This window comes from Bos taurus, chromosome 15 (genome assembly GCF_002263795.3).
Source record: "Bos taurus isolate L1 Dominette 01449 registration number 42190680 breed Hereford chromosome 15, ARS-UCD2.0, whole genome shotgun sequence".
NCBI classification, from domain to species: Eukaryota; Metazoa; Chordata; class Mammalia; order Artiodactyla; family Bovidae; genus Bos; species Bos taurus.
The window spans coordinates 16079729-16106583 of NC_037342.1; the positions used below are offsets into that span (position 1 = coordinate 16079729).

At 39.0% G+C, this 26855-nt stretch overlaps 1 protein-coding gene across 5 annotated transcripts in view; it reads left to right on the top strand.

Moving 5' to 3' along the window:
- Positions 1–6981: 6981 nt before the first annotated feature.
- The window catches only part of CWF19L2 (CWF19 like cell cycle control factor 2), a 138375-nt gene continuing 118501 nt past the window's right edge, over positions 6982–26855 (top strand). For 4 of the 5 annotated variants that reach the window (XM_005215777.5, XM_024975723.2, XM_059875072.1 and 1 more), the window contains exons 1-4: positions 6982–7092; positions 9271–9381; positions 10111–10230; positions 26578–26688. In XM_005215777.5, the coding sequence (XP_005215834.1) occupies positions 7000–7092; positions 9271–9381; positions 10111–10230; positions 26578–26688 (435 nt within the window). In that variant the 5' untranslated portion in view covers positions 6982–6999. Of the gene's footprint in view, positions 7093–9270; positions 9382–10110; positions 10231–12550; positions 12578–26577; positions 26689–26855 lie in introns of those variants that run through there. The other variant, XM_059875073.1, reaches the window with a different exon arrangement.

Sequence of the window (26855 nt, forward strand, 5' to 3'; positions counted from 1 at the left end):
GACATATATACAACAACACCATGTGTAAAATAGATAGGTAGTGGGAATCTTCTATAAAGTACAGGAAGCTCAGCCTGGTGTTCTGTGATGATCTAGATGAGCAGAATGAACGGGTGAGAGGGAGATCCAAGAGAGAGGGTGTGCAAGTATACATACAGCTGATTTACTTCATTGTACAATAGAAATTAGAATACAATTGTAAATAAATTTTATTCCAGTTAAAAACTAATAATCCCAATCTTCCATAAAATAAAGTTCAGTGCTAAAGCCACGCACCTATAGCCACTTAATCTATGACAAAGGAGGCAAGATATACAAGGGAGAAATGTTAGTCTCTTCAATAAGTGGTGCTGGGTAACTGGACAGCTAGATGGCAAAGAATGAAATTAGAATACTCTCTAAGATCCAACACAAAAATAAATTCAAAATAGATTAAATACCTAAATTTAAGGCAGGATAGTTTAACTCTTAGAGGGTAATATAGTGAGAACATTATGACAGAAATTACAGAAAAATCTTTTTCATTCTCCTGACTAGAGTAATTAAAGTAGAAAAAAGAAAAAAAAAAAAAAAAGGGCTCTAATGAAACCTAAAATCTTTTCACAGCAAAGGAAGCCATAAAAAAATGAAAGGACAACCTCAGAGTGGGAGGAAATACGTTCAAATGAGGCAGTTGACAAGGGATTAATCTCCAAAATATTTTTAAAAACCTCATGTACCTTAATATATATAAAACAAACAAACAACCCAGTCAAAAAATAGGCAGAAGACCTAAAAAGACTCCAAAGAAGGCATACAGATGTCAACAGTCAGTCAGTTCAGTCGCTCAGTCATGTCTGACTTTTTGCGACCCCATGAACTGCAGCATACCAGGCCTCTCTGTCCATCACCAACTCCTGCAGTTCACCCGAACCCATGTCCATTGAGTTGGTGATGTCATCCAACCATCTCATCCTCTGTCATCCCCTTCTCCTGCCCTCAATCTTTCCCAGCATCAGGGTCTTTTCAAATGAGTCAGGTCTTCGCATCAGGTGGCCAAAGTATTGGAGTTTCAGCTTCAACATCAGTCCCTCCAGTGAATACCCAGGACTGATCTCCTTTAGGATGGACTGGTTGAATCTCCTTGCCGTCCAAGGGACTCTCCAACAACATAGTTCAAAAGCATCAATTCTTTGATGCTCAGCTTTCTTTATAGTCCAACTCTCACATCCATACATGACCACTGGAAAAACCATAGCCTTGACTAGACGAACTTCTGTTGACAAAGTAGTGTCTCTGCTTTTAAATATGCTGTCTAAGTTGGTCATAACTTTCCTTCCAAGGAGTAAGCGTCTTTTAATTTCATGGTGTAATCACCATCTGCAGTGATTTTGGAGCCCAGAAAAATAAAGTCTGACACTGTTTCCACTGTTTCCCCATCTGTCCCATTAAGTGATGGGACCAGAATGCCATGATCTTAGTTTTCTGAATGTTGAGCTTTAAGCCAACTTTTCACTCTCCTCTTTCACTTTCATCAAGAGGCTTTTTAGTTCCTCTTCACTTTCTGCCATAAGGGTGGTATCATCTGCATATCTGAGGTTATTGATATTTCTCCCAGCAATCTTGATTCCAGCTTGTGCTTCTTCCAGCCCAGTGTTTCTCATGATGTACTCTGCATAGAAGTTAAATAAGCAGGGTGAAAAATATACATCCTTGACATACTCCTTTTCCTATTTGGAACCACTCTGTTGTTCCATGTCCAGTTCTAACTGTTGCTTCCTGACCTGCACCCCAATACAAAATAAAAAGTAAGAAGAAGAAGAAAAAAAGATTTTCACAGATAGGTGAAGTAGAAACTCCTTGGAAAGTTCCTTGCAAACACAAATTCAGTTCTATGAAACTTGAAAAGAAAGCATAATTACCTGTTAAATGGAATATCACTTGCCATATCAGTTAACAAAGAAGGTCGAAGTCATCAGACATTATAGCCACAGTGTATGGTGAGCTGCTGAACCCTGAGGGAATCTCTGGGAAGAAAAGAATACTTGCCATCTAGAGGCCATGGCTGCTCCCCATGGTGAATCCTGAGGAAACTCAGAATATGGAAACATAAGATACTGGCATAAGATAGCTGAGGTGCATATCAAAGAAATGATTTCAAGAGCCCAGACTTTTGCATCTTTCCATACATAGAAAAGTGCTAAATCCCTTAACTTGACATATCTGGTTTTTAACTAATCATCTTTTGATGTTTGCCATTTGTTGCAAAACTTCTGTATATCATGACTTGCCTCCTCAGAGCAGTTTATCAGGGTTACTTGAGATACTGTCTTCTAGGCTTGAAATCCTAAAAGTTTCCGTTCAATAAAATGTTAACTCTTGAATTTTAGGTTGTGAATAACTCTTTAGTCAACATACCTCAATATAGTTTATGTTGTCAAATACAAGTTGGCGCTTACCTGTCAACTACAAATTGGCACTAGCCAAAAGCATTGCCTCTGACTGAACAACAAGGGCATTTACCATCTGCCTCTGCAAAGATTGAACCCTGTGCTGCTGCAGCTGTTGACCTTCAACACCCCTACAGTGAGTTCAGGGTAGAATAAGGCACTCTGTGCTTCAGGGAATCTGGTGCTACAGGTCTTTAGATTGCGGTCCATGGGGTCGCTAAGAGTCAGACACGACTGAGCGACTTCACTTTCACTTTTCGCTTTCATGCATTGGAGAAGGAAATGGCAACCCACTCCAGTGTTCTTGCCTGGAGAGTCCCGGGGACGGCAGAGCCAGGTGGGCTGCCGTCTATGGGGTCGCACAGAGTAGGACACGACTGAAGTGACTTAGCAGTAGCAGTAGCAGTCACTCAGTCATGTCCGACTCTGTGCCACATGGACTGCAGCACGCCAGGCATCCCTGTCCTTCAAATCTCCCAGAGCTTGCTGAAACTCATGTTCATTAAGTTGGTGATACCATCCAACCATCTCACCCTCTGTTATCCCCTTCTCCTCCTGCATCCAGTCTTTAGATAGTTGGATGTTTTTAGGAACTGATTTCATGATCCTAATCCTTGCATCTCCTCATATCTAGAAAAGCACTGAATAGCTTCTTGATGACGTCAGATCCTTGTGAGTAGCAGAATACCTCTTGTGAAGTAAGAACTTGATTGCACTGAACTCTCCTTCACTAAAATCTTATCTATTGACTTCCCCCAGCTGCCTCTTTGGTGCAGATGATGCCACCCTTATGGCAGAAATTGAAGAACTAAAGAGCCTCTTGATGAAAGTGAAAGAGGAGAGTGAAAAAGTTGGCTTCAAACTTAACATTCAGAAAACTAAGATCATGGCATCCAGTCCCATCACTTCTTGGCAAATAGATGGGGAAACAATGAGAGACTTTATTTTGGGGGGCTCCAAAATCACTGTAGATGGTGATGTAGCCATGGAATTAAAAGATGCTTGCTCTTTGGAAGAAAAGCTATGACCAAACTAGACAGCATATTAAAAAGCAGAGAGACATTACCAACAAAGGTTCGTCTAGTCAAAGCTATAGTTTTTCCACTTGTCATGCATGGATGTGAGTGTTAGACTATAAAGAAAGCTGAGAGCCAAAGAAATTATGCTTTTGAACTGTGGTGTTGGAGAAGACTCTTGAGAGTCCCTTGGACTGCAAGGGGATCCAACCAGTCCATCCTAAAGGAAATGGTGTTAGAATCTAGATTTCTTCTCCTTGCATTTTTTCAGCCATAGGCTGGTGTTAGTAATCCAGCCACTGAGTCTAGCAGTTGGGTGGTTCTGCAGCCTTCTTTCTGATAAGCAACTATAAGGGGAAGGGTATTGTAAGAGTAAACACCAGATGTTGCTGTTCAATCACCCAGTCATGTCCTACTCTCTTCGACCCCATGGATTGCAGCATGCCAGGCCTCCCTGTCCCTCACCATCTCCCATGCCCAAGTATTGATGATGCCATCCAGCCTTCTCATCCTTTGATGCCCCCTTCTCCTTCACACCAGATAGTGGATGTATTTAACACAGAGTCAAAGGAAAATAGGTGTGAAGTGTAGCTCCTGCAGAGTTAAGGGGCAGAAGAGTAAATTCAGTTACATTCAGAGTTAGAAGCTGTTAAAGTAAACAAAAACAAAAAAACAAAACTAGGAATACTCATGCCTGCTCGCTGTTCTCGTTTATCTTCTTTATTCTCTGGAAAGGGAAGAAAAAAACTCATTCCTTTTTTTTTCACTTGTTACTGAGACAGTATGAACAAACAATATGAGGTCAGAAAAAATGTTACACTTTAAAAAAGTATAAATTATGAAGTGCAATGCAAAATTCACATGACTTTTTCATATACTGTGCTTAAAAAAAAATCCACCAAAGCAAAATGCTGACTCTTTAAAGCAAGTCTTCTCTCCTGCTAACTTGCACTGTCTTTCTGGCCAGCCTTCCTTTAGTCCATTCCTCCAGCACAGAAACCTCTTTCTCCATAAGGGCACTTTGATAGAAATCTTTGCAACATGTACCTTTAATCTGCCCGAACCAAGCACACTGCAGAAAGTTTTAAGGGGAGATAAGGACAAAAAAGATCTTCACGACCAAGATAATCATGATGGTATGATCACTCACCTAGAGCCAGACATCCTGGAATGTGAAGTCAAGTGGGCCTTAGAAAGCATCACTACGAACAAAGCTAATGGAGGTGATGGAATTCCAGTTGAGCTATTTCAAATCCTGAAAGATGATGCTGTGAAAGTGCTGCACTCAATATGCCAGCAAATTTGGAAAACTCAGCAGTGGCCACAGGACTGGAAAAGGTCAGTTTTCATTCCAATCCCAAAGAAAGGCAATGCCAAAGAATGCTCAAACTACAGCACAATCACACTCATCTCACACGCTAGTAAAGTAATGCTCAAAATTCTCCAAGGCAGGCATCAGTAATACGTGAACTGTGAACTTCCAGATGTTCAAGCTGGTTTTAGAAAAGGCAGAGGAACCAGAGATCAGATTGCCAACATCTGCTGGATCATGGAAAAAGCAAGAGAGTTCCAGAAAAACATCTATTTCTCTTTTATTGACTATGCCAAAGCCTTTGAGTGTGTGGCTCACAATAAACTGTGGAAAATTCTTTAAGAGATGGGAATACCAGACCACCTGACCTGCCTCTTGAGAAACCTGTATGCAGGTCAGGAAGCAACAGTTAGAACTGGACATGGAACAACAGACTGGTTCCAAATAGGAAAAGGAGTACGTCAAGGCTGTATATTGTCACCCTGTTTATTTAACTTCTATGCAGAGTACATCATGAGAAACGCTGGGCTGGAAGAAGCACAAGCTGGAATCAAGATTGCTGGGAGAAATATCAATAACCTCAGATATGCAGATGACACCATCCTTATGGCAGAAAGTGAAGAGGAACTAAAAAGCCTCTTGATGAAAGTGAAAGTGGAGAGTGAAAAGTTGGCTTAAAGCTCAACATTCATAAAACGAAGATCATGGCATCTGGTCCCATCACTTCATGGCAAATAGATGGGGAAACAGTGTCAGACTTTATTTTTTTGGGCTCCAAAATCACTGCAGATGGTGACTGCAGCCATGAAATTAAAAGACGCTTGCTGCTTGGAAGAAAAGTTATGACCAACCTAGATAGCATATTCAAAAGCAGAGACATTTGCCAACAAAGGTCCGTCTAGTCAAGGCTATGGTTTTTCCAGTGGTCATGTATGGATGCGAGAGTTGTACTGTGAAGAAAGCTGAGCGCCGAAGAATTGATGCTTTTGAACTGTGGTGTTGGAGAAGACTCTTGAGAGTCCCTTGGACTGCGAGGAGATCCAACCAATCCATTCTAAAGGAGATCCACCCTGGGTGTTCTTTGGAAGGAATGATGCTGAAGCTGCAACTCCAGTACTTTGGCCACCTCATGCAAAGAGCTGACTCCTTGGAAAAGACTCTGATACTGGGAGGGATTGGGGGCAGGAGGAGAAGGGGATGACAGAAGATGACATGGCTGGATGGCATCACCGACTCGATGGACATGAGTCTGAGTGAACTCCAGGAGATGGGGATGGACAGGGAGGCCTGGCGTGCTGCGATTCATGGCGTCGCAAAGAGTCAGACACAACTGAACGAATTAACTGAACTGAACTGAACTGAAGGAGAAGGCAATGGCACCCCACTCCAGTACTCTTCCCTGGACAATCCCATGGACGGAGGAGCCTGGGAGGCTGCAGTCCATGGGGTCGTGAAGAGCTGGACACGACTGAGCGACTTCACTTCAGCTGTGAAATGCCGTCAGTCCCGTGCAAACTGCGTAATAAATGTACGAGGACACAAGTCCTGTTCAGGCCAACCCCAATATACGAAGGAGGGTAACCCCTTGACTTAACTCTTGCCTGGAAAATCAAATGGAAAATCCCACGAGTGTGGTAGGCTACAGTCCATGGGGTCGCTGAGTCGGACACGACTAGCGACTTCACTTCAGCTGTGACATGCCGTCAGTCCCGTGCAAACTGCGTAATAAATGTACGCTGACACAAGTCCTGTTCAGGGTAACCCCTTGACTTGAACCTTCTGTTTCTTCCAAACCTACTGCTACTGCTGCTGCTAAGTCGCTTCAGTCGTGTCCGACTCTGTGCGATCCCAGAGACGGCAGCCCACCAGGCTTCTCCGCCACTGGTATTCTCCAGACAAGAACACTGGAGTGGGTTGCCATTTCCTTCTGCAATTCATGAAAGTAAAAAGTGAAAGTGAAGTCGCTCAGTCGTGTCCGACTCCCAGCGACCTCATGAACTGCAGCCTACCTGGCTCCTCTGTCCATGGATTTTCCAGGCAAGAGTACTAGAGTTGAGTGCCATTGCCTTCTCCGAACCTAAGGGTTAGACAATTAACCGAAATAATAAGCAAGTTTGCGCATGCTCTTTTGGTGGCGCAGATTCCCTCCTCCCTCTAGTCGGAAGTCCCGCTTTGTTTACTGAATTACGACAGTCGTAAACCGAGATTTTTGTGCCGGCTTCCTAGCTTTACGACAACAACTATGGCGGCTGCCGGGGTTAGATTTGAAAGTGAGAGTAGCGTCGAAGAGCGTAAAGAACAGATTCGAAGTGCCAGGACCGAGGTGTTGCGCCAGGTACTTCAGTTTTGAGGCTTTGGGAATCATTTAGAATTGAGGGTGGAGGCCTTCTGGTAGTTAGGCGTCTAGCTCTCCTGCCTCCCCGCACTCTTTCTTGATTCAGTTCCTTAGTATCTTACCTTATCTAGTTGTGTGGGGATAGATGTTTTCCTTTGGGATGCTCACACACTGTTGGGTATCCTTTGCCTCTTAGATGCTCTGGAAGGCTCCAGTTGCTCATATTCTTTTCCAGAAAACTTGTTTCTTTCCTCTGACGTTCCTTATCTTTTAAAGCGTCTGTGCTTGACATTTCTAGCACCTGATCACCTGTGCTGCGCACTTTCAAGGGACCCCACTATTTTCCCTGCATATCTTACAGCTTGAGTCCTCCCTCTTGCTATATCTGAAATGAAATTTTCCGTTTTCAGAAACTCGTGTGAGGCACGTTAAAGTAGATCGTTTCATTCTCCTTTTAAGTTATTTGTGTCAGTTATCCGGCTTATTGCAAACCCATACCGAACCAAACAGCGATTGAGACAGAGATCTAAAACATTTAGCTCCTCGAAAAAGTTGAGAAACGTGTTTTCATTAAGATTGAAATGAGTAGAGGTAAAATAAGGAAGGGAGGAAGTAAACTGTACTATTGACTTAGCTCATAAGATGGGAGAAGTGTGGCAGGGGAAAAGAAGTGTGAAGGGGAAAAGTTGTAGTTAGAGAACAATGTAAGGTGAAACAAGTGATGATCATTATTTTATCTGTTTTAAGCTATAACCGTTTAAAACACATTTAAATGCTGCTGCTGCTGCTGCTGCTGCTGCTAAGTCGCTTCAGTCGTGTTCCACTCTGTGCGACCCCACAGACGGCAGCCCACCAGGCTCCCCCGTCCCTGGGATTCTCCAGGCAAGAACACTGGAGTGGGTTGCCATTTCCTTCTCTATTAAATACAAATAAGGAACCGGTATAGCAGACAGGAAGGAGAAGTTATAATGACTGCAGTCAGATTTTACAGGGGAAGAAAAGGGCAATAAGTCTTAACAGAGGTGAAAGGTTGGTGGTCCCTGATTTCAGCATATGTAATATATGTGTATAATAAATATCCTTCATCCTTGTCTCTGATATTTTTGGAGGGAGTGGATTTGTAAATTATGATAAATTTTATAGTATAGCTATGTATAGAATTTTGAGAAGGACCAATCCTAGCTTTGAAATTTGGGCAGAGAATGAAAAGGCAGGAACAGCTTCTTAGGAAGCTGTTACTTAGTTTGTTTTTGAATGATAAAAACTTACCAATATGATCATTTGTTTTTAGAAAGGTGATTCTTTTTGAAGCATTTTGAGGGTGTGGGTAAAGGATTATGGACGTTGCAGACTGAAGGTATGGAGATCAGTCTCCTAACAGTTACAGAAGTATCAGGCACTATCAGTGGGATAGTGAAGGGAAAAGAGATTCAAGTCATTTTTGAGGTAGGGAGCTTAGGGGAGAGGAAGAGGTCTATAGTAGGTCCCAAGATTCTGTCCTTGCTTGGTGGCTCATTTCACTGTACTGTGCTTTGCTTCCTCTTGCAGTCGTGTCTGACTGTTTGTGACCATATGGTCTGTAGTCCACCCAGCTCCTCTGTCCATGAGGTTCTCCAGGCAGGAATACTGGAGTGGATTGCCATGCCCTCCTTCAGGGGATCTTCCAAACTCAGGGATTGAATCCAGGTCTTCCACATGCAGGCGGATTCTTTACTAGCTGAGCTACCAGGGAAGTCTGGCTCATTTCACTAGTGATTGCTAACTGATAATGCAGTTGGTAATGTGGAAGGAGAATTTGTTGTTTTTAATCTTTCTTACACTTTGGTAGGGGCTTCCCAGGTGGTGGTAGTGGTAAAGAACCCACCTGCCAGTGCAGGAGATGTAAGAGATGCGGATTCAGTCCCAAGGTTTGGGGAGATGCTCTGGAGGAGGGCATGACAATCCGCTCCAGTATTCTTGTGAGGAGAATCCCATGGACAGAGGAGCCTGACAAGCTACAGTCCATGGGGTTGCAAAGAGTCTGTCATGACTGAAGTGTCTTACTACACATGCACACAGACTTTGATAGAAGCAAATTGTGGTGAGCCTTACATGAAAGTGGGGGAGGTTTCTGTTTTGCTTTTTTGGTGAGAAGTAGGTGGGTTCAATTGTTAATTTTTATTTTTTTCACGGTTTTAGGCTAAAGCCAATTTTGAAAAGGAAGAAAGGCGTAAAGAACTGAAACGACTTCGGGGTGAGGAAACATGGATGCTACCTGATGTGATTAAGAGAGTTGAACAAATCTCACAGGTAAATACTAGCAGCCTTACTTGGTGTAAGCTTATTTTTTTTTTTTTTTGCACTTATTCAAGTTAATACTGGAAGAACAAGTTTATAAACTCTTTTTTACAAGTTACAGAATGAATACCACATAGTTGACAGTACTGAATATTTGTCTCTCTGGCTAGAGTAGTTTATATTAATATTTTGGACATGATATTGGAAAGATTGTATTAGTTGAGTTGGCTGGTAGAAAGCTTAGATCCAAGTTTCCAGTCCACTTGTGGTAAGTTTATGGATCTAAAGTGTTATGTGTTTTAAACTTAATGTGATGCTTTTTTTTTTTTTTTTAAGGGGGATGTCTCAATTCTTGCTTTCTCTTCCCACAGTTTATGCTGTCTTGTTAGATTTCATGTGGTTCATAATCTATAAATTCTCTTGGGCTCATGGAAGGAGATATATACACACTGTGTTTTCATATATATGTTTGATTATATCTGTCTGTCAATATATTTACAAATAAATTAAAACTTTCCTTGTATTTTTCCAAAAAATTTTAGTTATATGGTTTATTAGTAGTGCATATATTATAGAAGCATGTCAAAATTTTTTAGAAGAAGCTATTTATTTAATCATATTCCTTGTCTCCTCTCATGAAAGATTTAAAGTGTTTTAGGACATAGATCTTTTCCTCAAAATACTTACTTTTTAAAGTAAGCTAAAACTAAATTCTTGCCTCTTCAAACTGATTATTTATAGGAAGACTGTGTGAAGAAAAAGAAGAAAAAAGACAAGCATTCAAAAAAAGTAAAGAAAGAGAAGAAAAAAAAGAGCAAGAAACAAAAGTGTGAAAAAAATGAGTCAACCGACAGTTCATCAGTAAGTATGTGCTAAAACTAACCAAAGAAGCTACTTGAGAATATAGTATATAAAGGAGCAACATATGGGGACCTAAAATACATGTGAGAACTTGGGAAATATTACTAGTGAAGGTATACTCCCAAGAAAATGCTTGGGAGTCATCTACTTGGAGGTGTACAGGAAATGGTAGAAATATGGATCTTAGGTTTTAGATAAGGGCTAGAGGATGAAGATATGATTGGAGAGTCATTGCTGTTTAAAGCCATTAAAATGGATGAATTGCCTTGGGAAATTGAAAAGAAGGAAGAATACCAATACTGAGAAGGCAGACAGCAAGTAAAGGATTTTAAGTAGAAGCAGTTGGAAAATTAGGAGAAACAGGAAAGAGTGAAAGGGGAGTAAAAAGAGTACCATAAAATAAGGGAAAGAGTACCAAGACTTTTCAGTTTGTATTTCATAGACGTTAACAATTAAGTGTTTAAAATGGGTTGTATTTGTATATTTATCTTTGGGACAGAAAGGAAGAAAATGCTGGATCTGTTGTGTCTCTAGCCAGGTTTTGGATGAGAGGACTCACAAAAGAAAGGAAAGCAAGGCAAACCCTCATGGTTATTTTCAGGAAGAGAAAAGTATGTGGTGCTTAATGAGATGAGCTGGAGGTGTTTAGTGTAATTGCACTCCTAGGTATGCTCTTCAGAGGATTATACAGATGAGTCTTCATAAGAGGGCCAGACTGGACTCCAAAAAGTCAGTCCAGTCTGGCCCTCTTGTAGTTTCAGAAATTAAATTTTGGCAGTATGCCCTGAGATGATAATTGGCTCACGAAAGCTTGTTTTATATAAGAATGTTGTTGTTTTAGTCACTAAGTCGTATCCGACTCTTTGCTACTCCATGGACTACAGCACACCAGACTCTGTCCTCCACTATGTCCTGGAGTTTGCTCACATTCATATCCATTGAGTTGTTGATGCAATCTGACTGTCTCATCCTGTGCTGCCCCCTTCTCCTTTTGCCTTCAGTCTTTCCCAGTATCAAGTTCTTTTCCAGTGAGTTGACTTTTTGAATTAGGTGGCTGAAGTATTGGAGCTTCAGCTTCAGCAACAGTCCTTCCAGTTCAGGGTTGATTTCCTTTAGGATTGGCTGGTTTGATCTCCTTGCAGTCCAAAGGACTCTCAAGAATCTTCTCTAGCACCACAATTTGAAAGTACCGATTCTTTGGTGCTTAGCCTTCTTTATGGTTCAGCTCTCATATCTGGACATGACTACTGGGAAAACCATAGCTTTGACTATATGGACCTTTGTCAGCAAAGTGATATCTCTGCTTTTTAATGTACTTTTGAGATTTGTCATGGCTTTCCTACCAAGGAGCAAACATCTTTTAATTTCATGGCTACAGTCACCATCTGTGCTGATTTTGGAGCTCAAGAAAATAAATTTTGTCATTGCTACCAGTTTTCACCCTTCTATTTGCCATGAAATGATGGGACCGGATGCTACAGTCTTAGTTTTTTTCATGTTGAGTTTCAAGCCAGCTTTTTCACTCTCCTCTTTCACCCTCATCAGGAGGCTCTTTAGATCCCCTTTACTTTCTGTCGTTAAAGTGGCAGATATTCCATGTGCATATCTGAGGTTGTTGATGTTGATCCCAGTAGTCTTGATGCCAGCTTGTGATTCATCCAGCCTGGTGTTTCACATGATGTACTCTGCATTTAATTTAAATAAGCAGAGTGACAGTATACAGCCTTGTCGGTCTCCTTTCCCAATTTTGAACCAGTCCATTGTTCCATGTCTGGTTCTGACTGTTGCTTCTTGACTCCCATACAGGTTTCTCAGAAGACAGATAAGATGGTTTGGTATTTCCATCTCTTTAAGAGTTGTCCACAGTTTGTTGTGATCCACAAATTCAAAGGCTTTAGTGTAGTCAATGAAGCAGATATTTTTTTGCAATTCTCTTGCTTTTTCTACGATCCAACAAATGTTGGCAGTTTGATTTCTGGTTCCTCTGCCTTTTCTAAATGCAGTTTGTATATCTAGAAGTTCTCAGTTCACATACTACTAAAGCCTGGTTTGAAGGATTTTGAGCATAATTCTGCTAGCATATGAAATGAGTGCAATTGTATGGTAATTTGAACATTCTTTGGCATTGCTCTTATTTGGGATTGGAATGAAAACGGACCTTTTTCAGTCTTGTGGCTACTACTGAGTTTTCCAGATTTGCTGACATGTTGAGTGCAACACCTTTTCAGTATCATTTTTTATCATTTGAAAGTAGCTCAGTTGGAATTCCGTCATCTCTACTATCTTTGTTTGTAGTGATGCCTCCTAAGGCCCACTTGACATCATGCTCCCGGACGTTGGGTTCTAGGTGAGTGACCATACCATCGTGTTTATGTGGGTCATTGAGACCCTTTTTTGTGCAGTTCTTCTGTGTATTCTTGGCACCTCTTCTTAATTTCTTCTGCTTCTGTTAGATCTTGACTGTTCCTGTCCTTTATTATGTCCATTCTTGCATGAAATGTCCCTTAATATCTCCAGTTTTCTTGAAGAGATTTCTAGTCTTTCCCATTTGATTGTTTTCTTCTGTTTCTTTGCATTGTTCATTTAAGAAGGCCTTATATCTCCTTGCTATTCTCTGGAGCTCTGCATTCAGTTAGGTGTATCTTTCCCTTTCTCTTGCCTTTCCCTTCTTTTCTTTCTTCAGCTACTTGTAAAGCTTCCTCAGATAACTACTTTGCCTTCTTGTATTTGTTTTTCTTTGGGATGGTTTTAGTCACTGCCTCCTGTACAATGTCATGAACCTCCATCCATAGTTCTTTAGGCACTCTCTTTACCAGATATAATCCTTTAAATCTATTTGTCACATCCACTGTATAATCATAAGGGATTTGATTTAGATCATACCCGAATGGCCTAATGGTTTTCTCTACTTTCTTCAATTTAAACCTGAATTTTGCAATAAGGAGCTCAGAGCCACAGTCAGCTCCAGGTCCTGTTTTGCTGACTGACTTTTGATGACTTCTCCGTCTTCAGCTGCTAAGAATATATCAATCTGCTTTAGGTATTAATCATCTGATGATCTCCATGTGTAGAATTGTGTCTTGGGTTGTTGGAAAATGGTTTGGTGTTACTGTTGTGTTCTTGAGAAAACTGTTAGCCTTTGCCCTGCTTCATTTTTTACTCCAAGGCCAAACTTGCCTGTTACTCCGGGTATCTCTTGATTTGCTGCTTTTGCATTCCAATCCTCTGTGAGGAAAAGAGCATCTCTTTTTTTTTAGTATTAGTTTTAGAAGGTGGTGTAGGTCTTCATAGAACTGGTCAGCTTCACGTTCTTCAGCATCAGTTGTTGGGGCATAGACTTGAATTACTGTGATGTTGAATGGTTTGTCTTGGAAATGAACTTAGATTGTTCTGTCATTTTCGAGGTTGTACCCAAGTACTGCATTTCAGATTCTTTTTTTGACTCAGGGCTACTCCATTTCTTGTAAGGAATTCTTCCCCACAGTAGTAGATACAGTGGTCATCTGAATTTAATTCTCCCATCCTTGTCCATTTTAGTTCACTGATTCCTAAGATGTTGATGTTTACTCTTGCCATCTTCTTCTTGATCACATCTAATTTACCTTGATTCATGGGCCTAACATTCCAGGTTCCTATGCAGTGTTGTTGTTTACAGCTTTACAGTGAGAGTTGTTCTTTACAGTGAGAATGAAGCATCTTCATTCACAGTGAGAAATACAGCTGGATAGTTTTATCAAGTATCCAGCATGTTTTGTAATGGTAGGAATATTATATAGAAAATAAAATTCTTTTGAATATAGCTCAGGACAAAGGGAGTTGGAAAATCTTAAAGGAAAAGCAAAATAGGGGTAATGTTTCCACAATTGTGGGATTGAGTTGCTGACTTCATTGAGAATCTGATAAAACTGATCTTCTCTTCAATAAGAAATTTATATACAAAGTTGTTTATTTCAGTGGAGTTTATAAAACTATCAGAAATTTACACAAGTATCACAGCTGTTAAGAATCCCCATCCCCTGGGATATATGTGTCAGGGTGACTAATCATTTATGCCATTTGATTAAGGGCACTTGCTTCCCTTTGTCAGAGACTCACTGTCCCATTCTTTGTTTTCTTTTTATTGTTGTTGTTCTATTGTTGTTGTTATTGTTGCCACATATAGCATGCACATTTGTACTGCCTTTAAAGTTGTGTAACGTACCTTACAGAGAGTAATTTGAATGAATGCTCAGTGCCCACATCACATTGAGGTTGACTGAAGAAGTAAAGAAAAATTTACACTGGCAGTGAAAGGAAAGAAAGAAGAATAATTTGGGGAATCAGGTTGGTTGGGAACTCTTTTTGAGAAAATGTTTTATGGAGACAGGCTTAGATATTCTTGAGAATGATGCATTTGGGTGAGCAAGGTTTCAGAGGAAGGGGTAATCTTAATGGAAGGAGGAGCACCTTGTCTTCTTAGTAGGAAAGTAATAAAGATGTACTTTTTAGCAGGGAAGTAATAAAGATGTACATAAACACATAAATGAAGAGGAAGTAGCAGATAAATAAAGCAAACAGATTATTGATGGTATTTCTGCTTGATGTTCTGTTTCCTTTATGAAGTGGAAGGTAAAATCATGTGAAAAGACAACTTGAGAGTAGAAGTAGGATAGAGGGATTGAGGAAATTGTGTAGATTTGAAACAACTTTGCTTAGGTAGTAATAGAAGCAAATGGGAACCCTTGAAGATCCATGTGAGACTGGAAAGCATATCTTGACTGTCACAGTCTCTTGATTTTTTTTTTTTAACTTTTAAAATCAGTTTTGCTGAGGTATAATTTATAAATAATAAAATAATCCTCTATTAATTCTACTGTTTAATTCTTATACCTGGTTAGCCCTATCATTTAAGGTATAGAGCATTTCCATTCCCCATAAAGTTCCTCATGGCTCTTTGCAATCAGTTCTTCCTCACCCTCCCTCTTCTTTCTCACCCTCCCTCTTCTTCCTCCTCTCTGGCCAACGATAGGTCTGCTTTATCACTCTATAGATTTGTTTTCCCTATATTGGGATTCCATATAAATATTCACATGGGCTTCCCCGGTAGCTTAGGTGGTAAAGAATCCGCCTGCAATGCGGGAGACCCTGGTTCGATTTCTGGGTTGGAAAGATCCCCTGGAGGAGGGCACAGCAGCCCACTCTAGTGTTCTTGCTTAGAGAAGCCCATGGACAGAGGAGTCTGACGGGCTACAGTCCATGGGGTCACAAAGAGTGAGATATGACTGAGCGACTAAGCATAACACAGCTGCTGCTGCTGCTGCTGCTAAGTCGCTTCAGTCGTGTCTGACTCTGTGCGACCCCATAGATGGCAGCCCACCAGGCTCCACCATCCCTGGGATTCTCCAGCCAAGAACACTGGAGTGGGTTGCTATTTCCTTCTCCAGTGCATGAAAGTGGAAAGTGAAAGTGAAATCACTCAGTTGTGTCCAACTCTTCGTGACCGCATGGACTGCAGCCTACCAGGCTCTTCCGTTCATGGGATTTTCCAGGCAAGAGTGGAGTGGGTTTCCATTGCCTTCTCCGAAGCATAACACAGCAGCAGCATAAATATTCATATATGGTTAATCCTTGAACAACATCAGTTTGGATTGTGTAGGTGCATTTATATGTGGCTCTTTTTTGAGAAATATATACTATAGTACTACATAATCCACAGTTGGTTGGTTAAATCTGCAGATGTGGACCTGTAGATACGGATGGCCAACTGTAAAGTTACATGTTCGTTTTCCACTGCACAGAGGGTAGGCACCTCTAAGCCCCACACTGTTCAAGGGTCGACTATAATACAATCTTTTTTATGTTGTGATTCTTTGGCTTGACGTTACATTTTTGCAACTCAAGTGATTGCATGTATCAGTATTTCTTTTCTCTTTTTTGCTATATTACAGTATGTAGATATACCATAATTTGCTTGTCTATTTTATCTGTTCAGAGTCATTTGAGTTGTTTTTTAGTTTGTGGCTAATATGACTAATATGCCAGCAAATTTGGAAAACTTAGTAGTGGCCACAGGACTGGAAAAGGTCAGTTTTCATTTGATCCCAAAGAAAGGCAATAATGTTAAAACCAGTGTGCAATTGCATTCCTCTCACTTGCTTGCAAAGTAATGCTGAAAATTCTCCAAGCTGGGTTTCAACAGTACATGAACCGAGAAGTTCCAGATGTTCAAGCTGGGTTTAGAAAAGGCAGAGGAACCAGAGATCAAATTGCCAACTTACATTGGATCATAGGAAAAGCAAGAGAATTCCAGAAAAACATCTACTTCTGCTTCATTTACTATGCTAAAGCCTTTGACTGTGTGGATCACAACAAACTGGAAAATTCTGAAAGAGATGGGAATACCAGACCAGCTGACCTGCCTCCTGTATATGCCGGTCAAGAAGCAACAGTTAGGACCAGATATGGAACAATTGACTGGTTCCAAATTGGGAAAGAAGTACATTAAGGCTGTGTATTGTCACCCTGCTTATTTAACTTACATGCAGAGTACATCATGCGAAATGCCAGCCTGGATGAAGCACAAGCTAGAATCAAGATTACTGGGAGAAATATCAATAACCTCAGATATGCAGATGACACCACGCTTAAGGCAGAAAGTGAAGAAGTAAAGAGCCTCTTGAAACTGAAAGAGGAGAGTGAAAACATTGGCTTAAAGTTCAACATTCAAAAAACTAAGATCATGGCATCTGGTCCCATCACTTCATGGCAAATATATGGGGGTATTCTTGCTGTGAAATCCCATGGGCAGAGGAGCCTAGTGAGCCATAGTCCATGGGATTGCAAAGAGTTGGGCCCAACTTAGTAACTAAAAAACACTGAATAAAGCTACTGTGAATGTTTACAAGTCTTTTTGTGGACATGTTTTTCTCTTGGAAAAATACCATTGTTTTCCAAAGTGTTTGGACCATTTTATACTCCTTCCAGCAGTTTATAAGAGTTCCAGTTATTCTGCATCTTGAAGAGCACTTGGAATATTCAGTCTTTGTAGTTTTCTAGCCATCCTACTGTGTGTAGTTATTTCATGTGATATTTCCTTGAAGATCAATGATGTGGAGCATTTATTTAAATCTTTATTGGCCATTCTGTTTTCTTTTATGAACTCCAGTTTATCAATTATGTTCTTTTACCATTAATTTCTCCTCATTACTGCTTTTGATGTCCTAACTTTTGTACATCTCAAGGTTGTGAAGATTTTTTCCTATGTTTTTTTCAAGAAATTTTGTAGCTTTGGCTTTTTTGTCAGTAATTCATTTTGAGTAATTTTTGTTTATGGTATGTAGTAAGTGTCAAAGTTTAATTTTTTTCCATATGAATTTCCACATGTTCCAGCATCATTTGTTGAGAAGGCTAACCTTTCTCTGTTAAATTACTTAGGCTCCTGTGTTTTAAATACAATTGAGCATATATATTTGTGGGATAATTTCTAGACTCTTCTGTTCCGTTGACTTGCATGTCTCTCCTTGGTCTTAATTACGGCAATTCTAGGGTAAGTCTTGGAATAAAGTAGTGTAAGTTCTATGATTTTGTTCTTTTTAAAAAGTGTTTTGGTACTCTAGGATATTTGCATTTTTAAAGTAAATTTTATAATCACTTACCATTTTCAGCAAAAGTGGCTACTGATGTTTTGATTGGAATTGTTTTGCATCAATAGATCGATTTTGAGACAATTAATATCTTAAAATAGAGTCATGCAACCCATCATGCATATGGTATATCTATCTTTCAAAGTTTTTAAAAATTTCTCTCACAGTTTTCTGATATTTTCAGTGTAGAGGTCTTACTATCATCTTTTGCTATATTTTTATATTTTATTTTCTTGGGGTGCTGTTGGAAATGGAATTAAAAATAAATTTTGTTTTTCTTGTATTGGCAGCTAGTATATGTCTTTACAATAGATTCTTGCATATTTGCCTGTATCTTGTCACCTTCCTAAATTCACAAGTACTAGTGTTAGCTTTTTTTGGTTGATTTCTTAGTATATGATTGTGTTATGTGTGAGTAAAGACACTTTTTTTTTCTTTCCAATCTCTATGCCTTTTACCTCATTTGTTAATATTTTATTTCACTAGCTAGGACTTCAGTATAGTGTTCAATAGAAGTGATGAGGCTGGACCTCCTTACCTGTTCCTTAAGTGGAAAGTACCTTTCATTTGAAAGCATGATGTTAGCTGTGGGCTTTTCATGTATGCCCTTTTAGATTAAGTAAATTCTTCTCTATTTTAATTTTTTTCTAAGAGTTGGTGTATCGAATAAGCATTGGATTTTGTCAAATTACTTTTACACATCTATTAATGTAATCATGATTTTTCTCTTTTATTCTGTTAACATGAAGAATTACATAGGTTAACTTTTTTAATGTAACAGGAAGCTGAATTCCTGGGATAAACACTGTTTGGTCATTTTTCTTTATAAAATATTTTATTTATATATATTTACATGTGAATTTTACTGAATATGTTTCTTTATGATTTGATTTGCCCACAGTTGGTTGAGAAGTTTTGCATCAGTGTTTATGAGGGATATTGGGTTTTAGTGTTAAGGGAATCCTGGCCTCACATATGAATTAGAAAAAAATTCCCTTTTCTTCTGTTTGTAGAAAAGTTTGTGTTAAGATTGGAGTGGCTTCTTCCTTAAATGATTGTTAAAGCTTACTAGTCAGACTGTTTGGGCCTAGTGTTTTCTTTGTGGGATGCTTAAAGTGCAAATTTAATTCTGTTAAAATCTGTATTAAATGTTTTCTCTTTATTCTTGAGTTATGGTAATTTAGATTTGCAAGGAATTTGTTTATGTCATCTAAATTGTTGAATTTACGTTCCCTCCTTTCATTCCTGATTTTAGCTATTTCTATTTTTTCTTTGTTTTCTTGGTCAGTATAGTTTTAGGCTTATCAATTTTATTAATCATCTTTTTCAAAGAATTGCCTTTTAGTTTCATTGATTTTTCCATTTGTGTACATTCTGTTGATTTCCATTGTCTTTCTATTTCCATTTCTTTCTATTATATATTTTGTATTTCCTTTTCTTTTTCTAACTTCCTGAAATGGGTACATAGGTCTTTCATTCTAAACATTTCTTATTTTCTAATTGAGTATTTATAATCTACAGATTTTTCTCCTAGCACTGTTATATCTCCATGTAACTGATTTTGGTGTTATATTTTCATCGTCATCCTTTTCAAAATATTTTCTAATTGACTTTGTTATTTTTTAAACTTACAGACTGTATATGAGTTTTAAATTTTTCCAGTAATTTGTGGATTTAACCCATTTCATTTTTGTTTCTGGCTTCAAATTTAATTCAGTTGTCATAAAACATACTATGTATAACTTACAGTTTTTTAAAAAAATTATGAGGCTGAGTTTATGGCTTAGCCTATGCTCTATCTTGGTGAAAATTTCTTGTATAATTGAAACGTATGTATATTCAGTTGTATACTGAATATACATAGTTGTAGTGTTCTGTGAATGTCAACTTGGGAGAAAGTTTATTCATAGTGTAAAATCTCTGTGTTGTGAATTTGTCTTTTTCTTCTTCGGATTTTGTCAGTTTTACCTCATGTATTTTGAAGTCTTGTTAGGTAAATACACTTTTAGGATAGTTATATCTTGTTGATGAATTGATGATTATAATATCATGAAATGTTCCTCTTTATTTCTGATAATATTCTTCTTTAAGGCCTACTTCTGTCTCATGTTAATAAAGCCTTTTTAGTTGTGTTACTATTTTTGCTTTCATGGTATATCTTTTAAAAAAATTTTTTAGGTTTTTTTTTTTTTTTTAACTTTACAATATTGTATTGGTTTTGCCATATATCAACATGAAATCTGCCACAGGTATACATGTGTTCCCCATCCTGAACCCTCCTCCCTCCTCCCTCCCCATACCATCCCTCTGGGTCATCCCAGTGCACCAGCCCCAAGCATCCAGTATCGTGCATCGAACCTGGACTGGCTACTCGTTTCATATATGATATTATACATGTTTCAATGCCATTCTCCCAAATCATCCCACTCTGTCCCTCTCCCACAGAGTCCAAAAGACTGTTCTATACATCAGTGTCTCTTTTGCTTTCTCGTATACAGGGTTATTGTTACCATCTTTCTAAATTCCATATATATGCGTTAGTATACTGTATTAGTGGAAATTGATCAGCTAAATAAAAAGGCAAGCATTAAATATAGACTGTCCATAAGAAATACACTTTCAATGTAAAATAAAGATATATCAAGGTATATAATAAAGATACAATAAAGATAAAAAACTAAAAATTTTTAGTTTTAATGTATCTTTATTTTACATTGAAAGTGTATTTCTTGTGGACAGTCTATATTTAAGGCTTGCCTTTTTATTTAGCTGATCAATTTCTTCCTTTTAAATTAGGGAATTTTCTCCACTATATAATGTGATAGCCACATTGAGTTTTAAATTTTTAATCAAAATTTATTGAAGTTATCAGGTTGAAAGATCATTTCTTTAGTCTCACTAGACAGATTTTTTTGTGTTCACAGACACATATGGCTAGATTAAGGTAAGGTAAGGTGAAGTCGCTCAGTCGTGTCTGACTCTCTGCGACTTCACATCTGTAGCCTACCAGGCTCTTCCATCCATGGGATTTTCCAGGCAAGAGTACTGGAGTGGGTTGCCATTTCCTTCGCCAGAGGATCTTCCTGACCCAGGGATTGAACCCAGGTCTCCTCCATTGTAGGCAGACGCTTTACCATCTGAGCAGCCAGGGAAGTCTCTATGGCTGGATTAGTGGCTACCATATTGGGTGGTTTAGATATAGAAAGATCCTATTAGACAGTGCTGAGATTATTTATGTTTAATATAATTATAGATATGTTTGAGTTTCTCTTCTTGCCAGTCCCTTTTCTATTTGTCCCGTTTGTTTTTATTCCTTTTTCTCTTCTTTCTCTTAGCTTCATTTGGTTAGTTGTTTTTTTTAGCATTCTTCTTTTTTTTTTTTTTTTTTAACATGGTCCATGGAATTCTACAGGTCAGAATACTGGAGGGTAGCTGTTCCCTTCTCCAGGGGACCTTCCCAACCCAGGGATTGAACCCGTATCTCCTGCCTTGCAGGAGGATTCTTTACCAGCTGAGCCACGAGGGTTTTTTTTTCTAGGTTTTTTTCCCAGTCTATTTTAATTCTAGTTTTGTGGTTTCTCTGCTGATCTGGCAGTTTGTGAGCTCTGGAGATCTCTCTGCTTATGTGTGTGTGCTCAGTTGTGTCTGACTCTTTGCAACTCCATGGACTGTAGCTCATCAGGCTTCTCTGTCTCTGGAATTTTCCAGGTATGAATACTGGAGCAGGTTGCCATTTCCTACCTCAGGGGATCTTCCCAACCTAGGGATTGAACCTGCATCTCTTGGATCTCCTGCATTGGCAAATGGATTCTTTACCATTGTTCTGCCGGAAATAGCATAATTGTTCCTTATATGGTAGTTATTCTAATAATTGTTTCTTACACGGTAGTTATTCTTTGTGTATCCTTATGGACTTACATTGTAAACGTGTTCGGTTTGTTATTGAGTTAAAGACTACAGGGGTCTCATATAGTTTTCTAGAACTCTTTCTCTGTGTAGGTTTCTTTTCATGGATACTCTGTCTCAGTCATCATGAAGTTAAAATTCTATTTCTTTTAACTCAGTGAGATTGTCATACTGTGCTTGAATTACCTCTCCTTGTGCCTTTGTCTAGAAAGTGCCAGCAGGCAAGAACCAGTAGAGTGTAATTGTAACTTTCACTTGTTTCTCTTTTCTCAGTGATCATAGTCCTGCACAACTGAGAGTCAATGTCTAGAAACAGTTGTTTCTTATATTTTCTACTTTTGTTTTCTTTTCTGTATATTTCTAATCTGATGTGCCATTTATTTTTTTCATGACCAATGCAGAAGTCCTCAAGTACCTTGAGAAATATACATATTTATATATATATATATACACATTACATGTAAAGCCTATATTTTACATATATAAATTTTATGAATTTTATGTGCATATATAACATACATATATAAAAATATGTATATTTTCATTGGTGGCACTTTTCTGTCTTGGTTCTGTCTTTAGGCTTTGACTGTTAGATGGGAAGAGGAGTGTGGTTAATTATGATGGCTACACATAAGAAGAGTCCTGGGACCTCTCTTAGGTCAAGAGTCACATTGATAGTTTATAAATTCTTCAAGGTAAGGTGGAGAATTGAAATTAAAATCAGCAAGAGAACTTAGGTCATGGTGTTTGGGGAGGGGAACATAAATCATGCTGAAGTGGTGAGGTGAGTGAATAAGAGTGAAAATTAGCAACAAAATTAATACAGATGAAATGGAGGCAGGAGAGCTATACAGAATGGTCCATGTGTCATTGTTGTATAAAGGAGGAAGACTGTCAGCTGTGTCACATAGGCTTCTTTCATTCAGCGCCTGATATTTAATGCTTGGATGCAGGCTGCTGCCCAAAGTCTCTACCTTGAGTTGTTGGAAGAGTCAGTTCAGCTAATTTTAATGCACATTTATTGAATGCTGACTTTTTTGCCAGATACTTTCATATACGTGGGGAATATAAATATATAGAGTTCGAACTTTTGGGGAACTCATTAATTAAGTAGAAACATACTTTCAGTATGTAATCTCATGATGCCATGGCATTTCAGGGTATTAGGGAAGAAGGATTTTATATGCAGGTTTATTGAGGAAATGACGCTGGAATTGAGATTTAAAGGATGAGTAAGAATCAACCTTGCACATAGGGGTGTGTGCGCACAAGGAATTGTGAGAGCAAAGGCATGGAAGTAAGAAAGAACATGGTATAAAAGTGTGTGCATGTATGTTTGTGTATATATGTATGTAAATTTAACTATAAAGAACTTAACAGTGTTAGATTCAGTTCAGTTCAGTTCAGTCGCTCAGTCGTGTCTGACTCTGTGACCCCATGAGTCACAGCACGCCAGGCCTCCCTGTCCATCACCAACTCCCGGAGTTTACCCAAACCAATGTCCATCGAGTCGGTGATGCCATACAGCCATCTCATCCTCTGTCATCCCCTTCTCCTCCTGCCCCCAATCCCTCCCAGCATCAGGGTCTTTTCTAATGAGTCAACTCTTTGCATGAAGTGGCCAAAGTATTGGAGTTCCAGCTTCAGCATCGCTCTTTCCAATGAACACCCAGGACTGATCCCCTTTAGGATGGATTGGTTGGATCTCCTTGCAGTCCAAGGGACTCTCAAGAGTCTTCTCCAACGCAGTTCATCAGCATCAATTCTTAGGTGCTTAGCTTTCTTCACAGTCCAACTCTCACATCCATACATGACCACTGGAAAAACCATAGCCTTGACTAGATGGACCTTTGTTGGCAAAGTAATGACTCTGCTTTTGAGTATGCTGTCTAGGTTGGTCATAACTTTCCTTCCAAGGAGTAAGCGTCTTTTAATTTCATGGCTGAAGTCACCATCTGCAGTGATTTTGGAGCCCAGAAAAATAAAGTCTGACACTGTTTCCACTGTTTCCCCATCTATTTCCCATGAAGTGATGGAACCAGATGCTATGATCTTCGTTTTCTGAATGTTGAGCTTTAAGCCAACTTTTCACTTTCCTCTTTCACTTTCATCAAGAGGCTTTTTAGTTCCTTTTCACTTTCTGCCATAAGGGAAGTGCATATCTGCATATCTGAGGTTATTGATATTTCTCCTGGCAATCTTGATTCCAGCTTGTGCTTCTTCCAGTCCAGCGTTTTTCATGATGTACTCTGCATATAAGTTAAATAAGCAGGGTGACAATATACAGCCTTGACGTTCTCCTTTTCCTATTTGGAACCAGTCTGTTGTTCCATGTCCAGTTCTAACTGTTGTTTCCTGACCTGCCTATAGGTTTCTCAAGAGGCAGGTCAGGTGGTCTGGTATTCCCATCTCTCAGAATTTTCCACAGTTTGTTGTGATCCACATAGTCAAAGCTTTGGCATAGTCAGTAAAGCAGAAATAGATGTTTTTCTGGAACTCTCTTGGTTCTTCGATGATCCAGCAGATGTTGGCAATTTGATCTCTGGTTCCTCTGCCTTATATAAAACAATAGATGAAGCTGTAGTGGTTGATAGGATTTTGTAAACCATGAAGTTTGGTTTATAGTAGTAATAGTAAATGTATCATCAAATTAGATTCATTTGTATTTATTAGAGAACTTCAGAATAGCCGTTGGTTAATATAAAATATGTATAATGTAAAAGTAGTTAACTTTTCTTTCATGTAAAGGAAATCAGGTAGACAACTTAATGGTAGTGTGGCCTTCTGGGACCAAGGCTTCTAGTTTTGTCATGCTGTTGTCTTTAAAAAGTGCCTCTTAGATTACATAACAGTAGAGAGGATGCCCTCTTTTTCTTAACTTCTAGAACGTCCTACACAATACTTTCATTTCCACCTTATTGGAGATTTGATTAAGCCTTTACTTTCCAGGAAGGGAGGCATGTTACATCTTTAAATAAAATTGAATTTTATTGGTCAGAAGGAAGAGGAGTAAAAGTAGTCTTTATGACAGGTAGTCAGAGAAGAGTAGTACTGTGACCAGATGTGCCCTTTACATTGCTCTAAATGTATTTAGAGTGGGAGTTGGAGAATGAAAGGGAGCAGGAAAGACAGGGGTTATGGAGACTAATTTGGTTTTTCCAGATGAGAAATAAGCAGATCTGATCTAGGGCTGTTGCTTTAAGGATGGGGAGGAAAGAGTATATATTAGTTGGAACTATTGATTGTAGGTAACAGAAACCAAATGTAAATTGATTTCAGGTCACTTCAGTTGCTCATTTGTGTCCAACTCTTTGCGACCCAATGGACTGCAGCACGCCAGGCTTCCCTGTCCATTACCAACTCCTGGAGTTTGCTCAAACTCATGTCCATCAAATCCATGATGCCATCCAACCATCTCATCCTCTGTTGTCCCCTTCTCCTCCTGCCTTCAATCTTGCTTAGCATCAGCGTCTTTTCCAATGAGTCAGTTCTTTGGATCAGGTGGCCAAAGTATTGGAGCTTCAGCTTCAACATCAGTCCTTCCATTGATTATTCACGACTGATCTCCTTTAGAATGGACTGGTTGGATCTCCTTGCCGTCCAAAGGACTCTCAAGAGTCCCAACACCACTGCTCAAAAGCATCAATTCTTCAGCGCTTGGCTTTCTTTATAATCCAACTCTCACATCCATACATGACTACTGGAAAAACCATAGCTTTGACTAGATGGACCTTTGTTGGTAAAGTAATGTCTCTGCTTTTGAATATGCTTTCTAAGTTGGTCATAACTTTTCCTCCAAGGAGCAAGTGTCTTTTAATTTCATGGCTTCAGTTGCCATCTGCAGTGATTTTGGAGTCCCCCAAAATAAAGTCTGTCACTGTTTCCATTTTTTCCCATGTATTTTCCATGAAGTGATGGGACCAGATGCCATGATCTTAGTTTTTTGAATGTTGAGTTTCAAGCTAACTTTTTCACTCTCCTCTTTCACTTTCATCACTATTAAAGCAGCAGAGTCTCATAGGACATATAGCAGTGCAGGTGGGTTTTAGGAAATACCTGGACCTAGAGTCATGAATGCTTTAATGAGTCTTCTTTCTATCTTCCTTTTCTTCCCCTCTTAGTTCTGTTTTTGTTTTTCTTGATACTGATAAATTTTTGCTGAATTCTGTGCCTCATGGTAGAAATGGTCTCGCCACAGTCTTTCCAGTTCTCCTTAGTTATAGAGTAAACCATTTCAGATTTCTGGAGAGTGACTAAGATTGAAATCAGTTGGTTTAGGTAACAACCTCTGAAACAGTCAGTTCTGGCCAGGGGTGGAGGTGGATCCCATGATGGTCATTTGATGTTCACTGTATGGTATAGTTTGGAAATCTTTTCGAAATACAGTAGTAGGTTTAGATGGCAGGGGCAAGATGATCCTGAAACTTCTGACTTGGGGAAGTGGGTGGGTAGTGATGCTTAATTCAAATATATAGGAAGAGGCACAAGTATTGTAGAAGTATATGCTGGGTTTACTTTTTGTTCTTACTGAGTTCAGTGTGGCATTTAAATGTTGTAGGCAGTTGTTTAAATTATTGAAACTTAGGGTTTATAAATTAGAAAGATGTCAGCATAATTGGTGGTAGTTTAAGCCATGAGAATGGATTTAATTCCCCAAGAGGAATATTTAGAGATTAGAAAGTATAGTGGGCAAAGACTGGAAACCCAAATAAGGTTGGTATTTTAGGGATGAGAAAAAATGAAAGAGTGCAACTACACAGAGTTTTTATATGAAACTATGTAAATTTGAGAATTTTACTTACATTCTAAATATTCTTAGAGCTCTGAAGATGAGTGGGTTGAGGCTGTTCCCTCCCAGACTCCTGGCAAGGAAAAGGCCTGGAAGATTAAAGATGAAAAGTTAGAAAAAGAAGATAATCAGATTATTCAGGTAAGCCACCTGATTTTAAACAAGTGTGAACTTACAAGAGTAGGTTAATGTTAAAATGAAATCAGTATAATTTCTTCAGTAGAAAGATTAGACTTTGTAAACAATAAAAATTTACAAGTAATTTAGCAATAACGCAATCTGCTGAGCTTTTGAACTTCGTTTCTTCT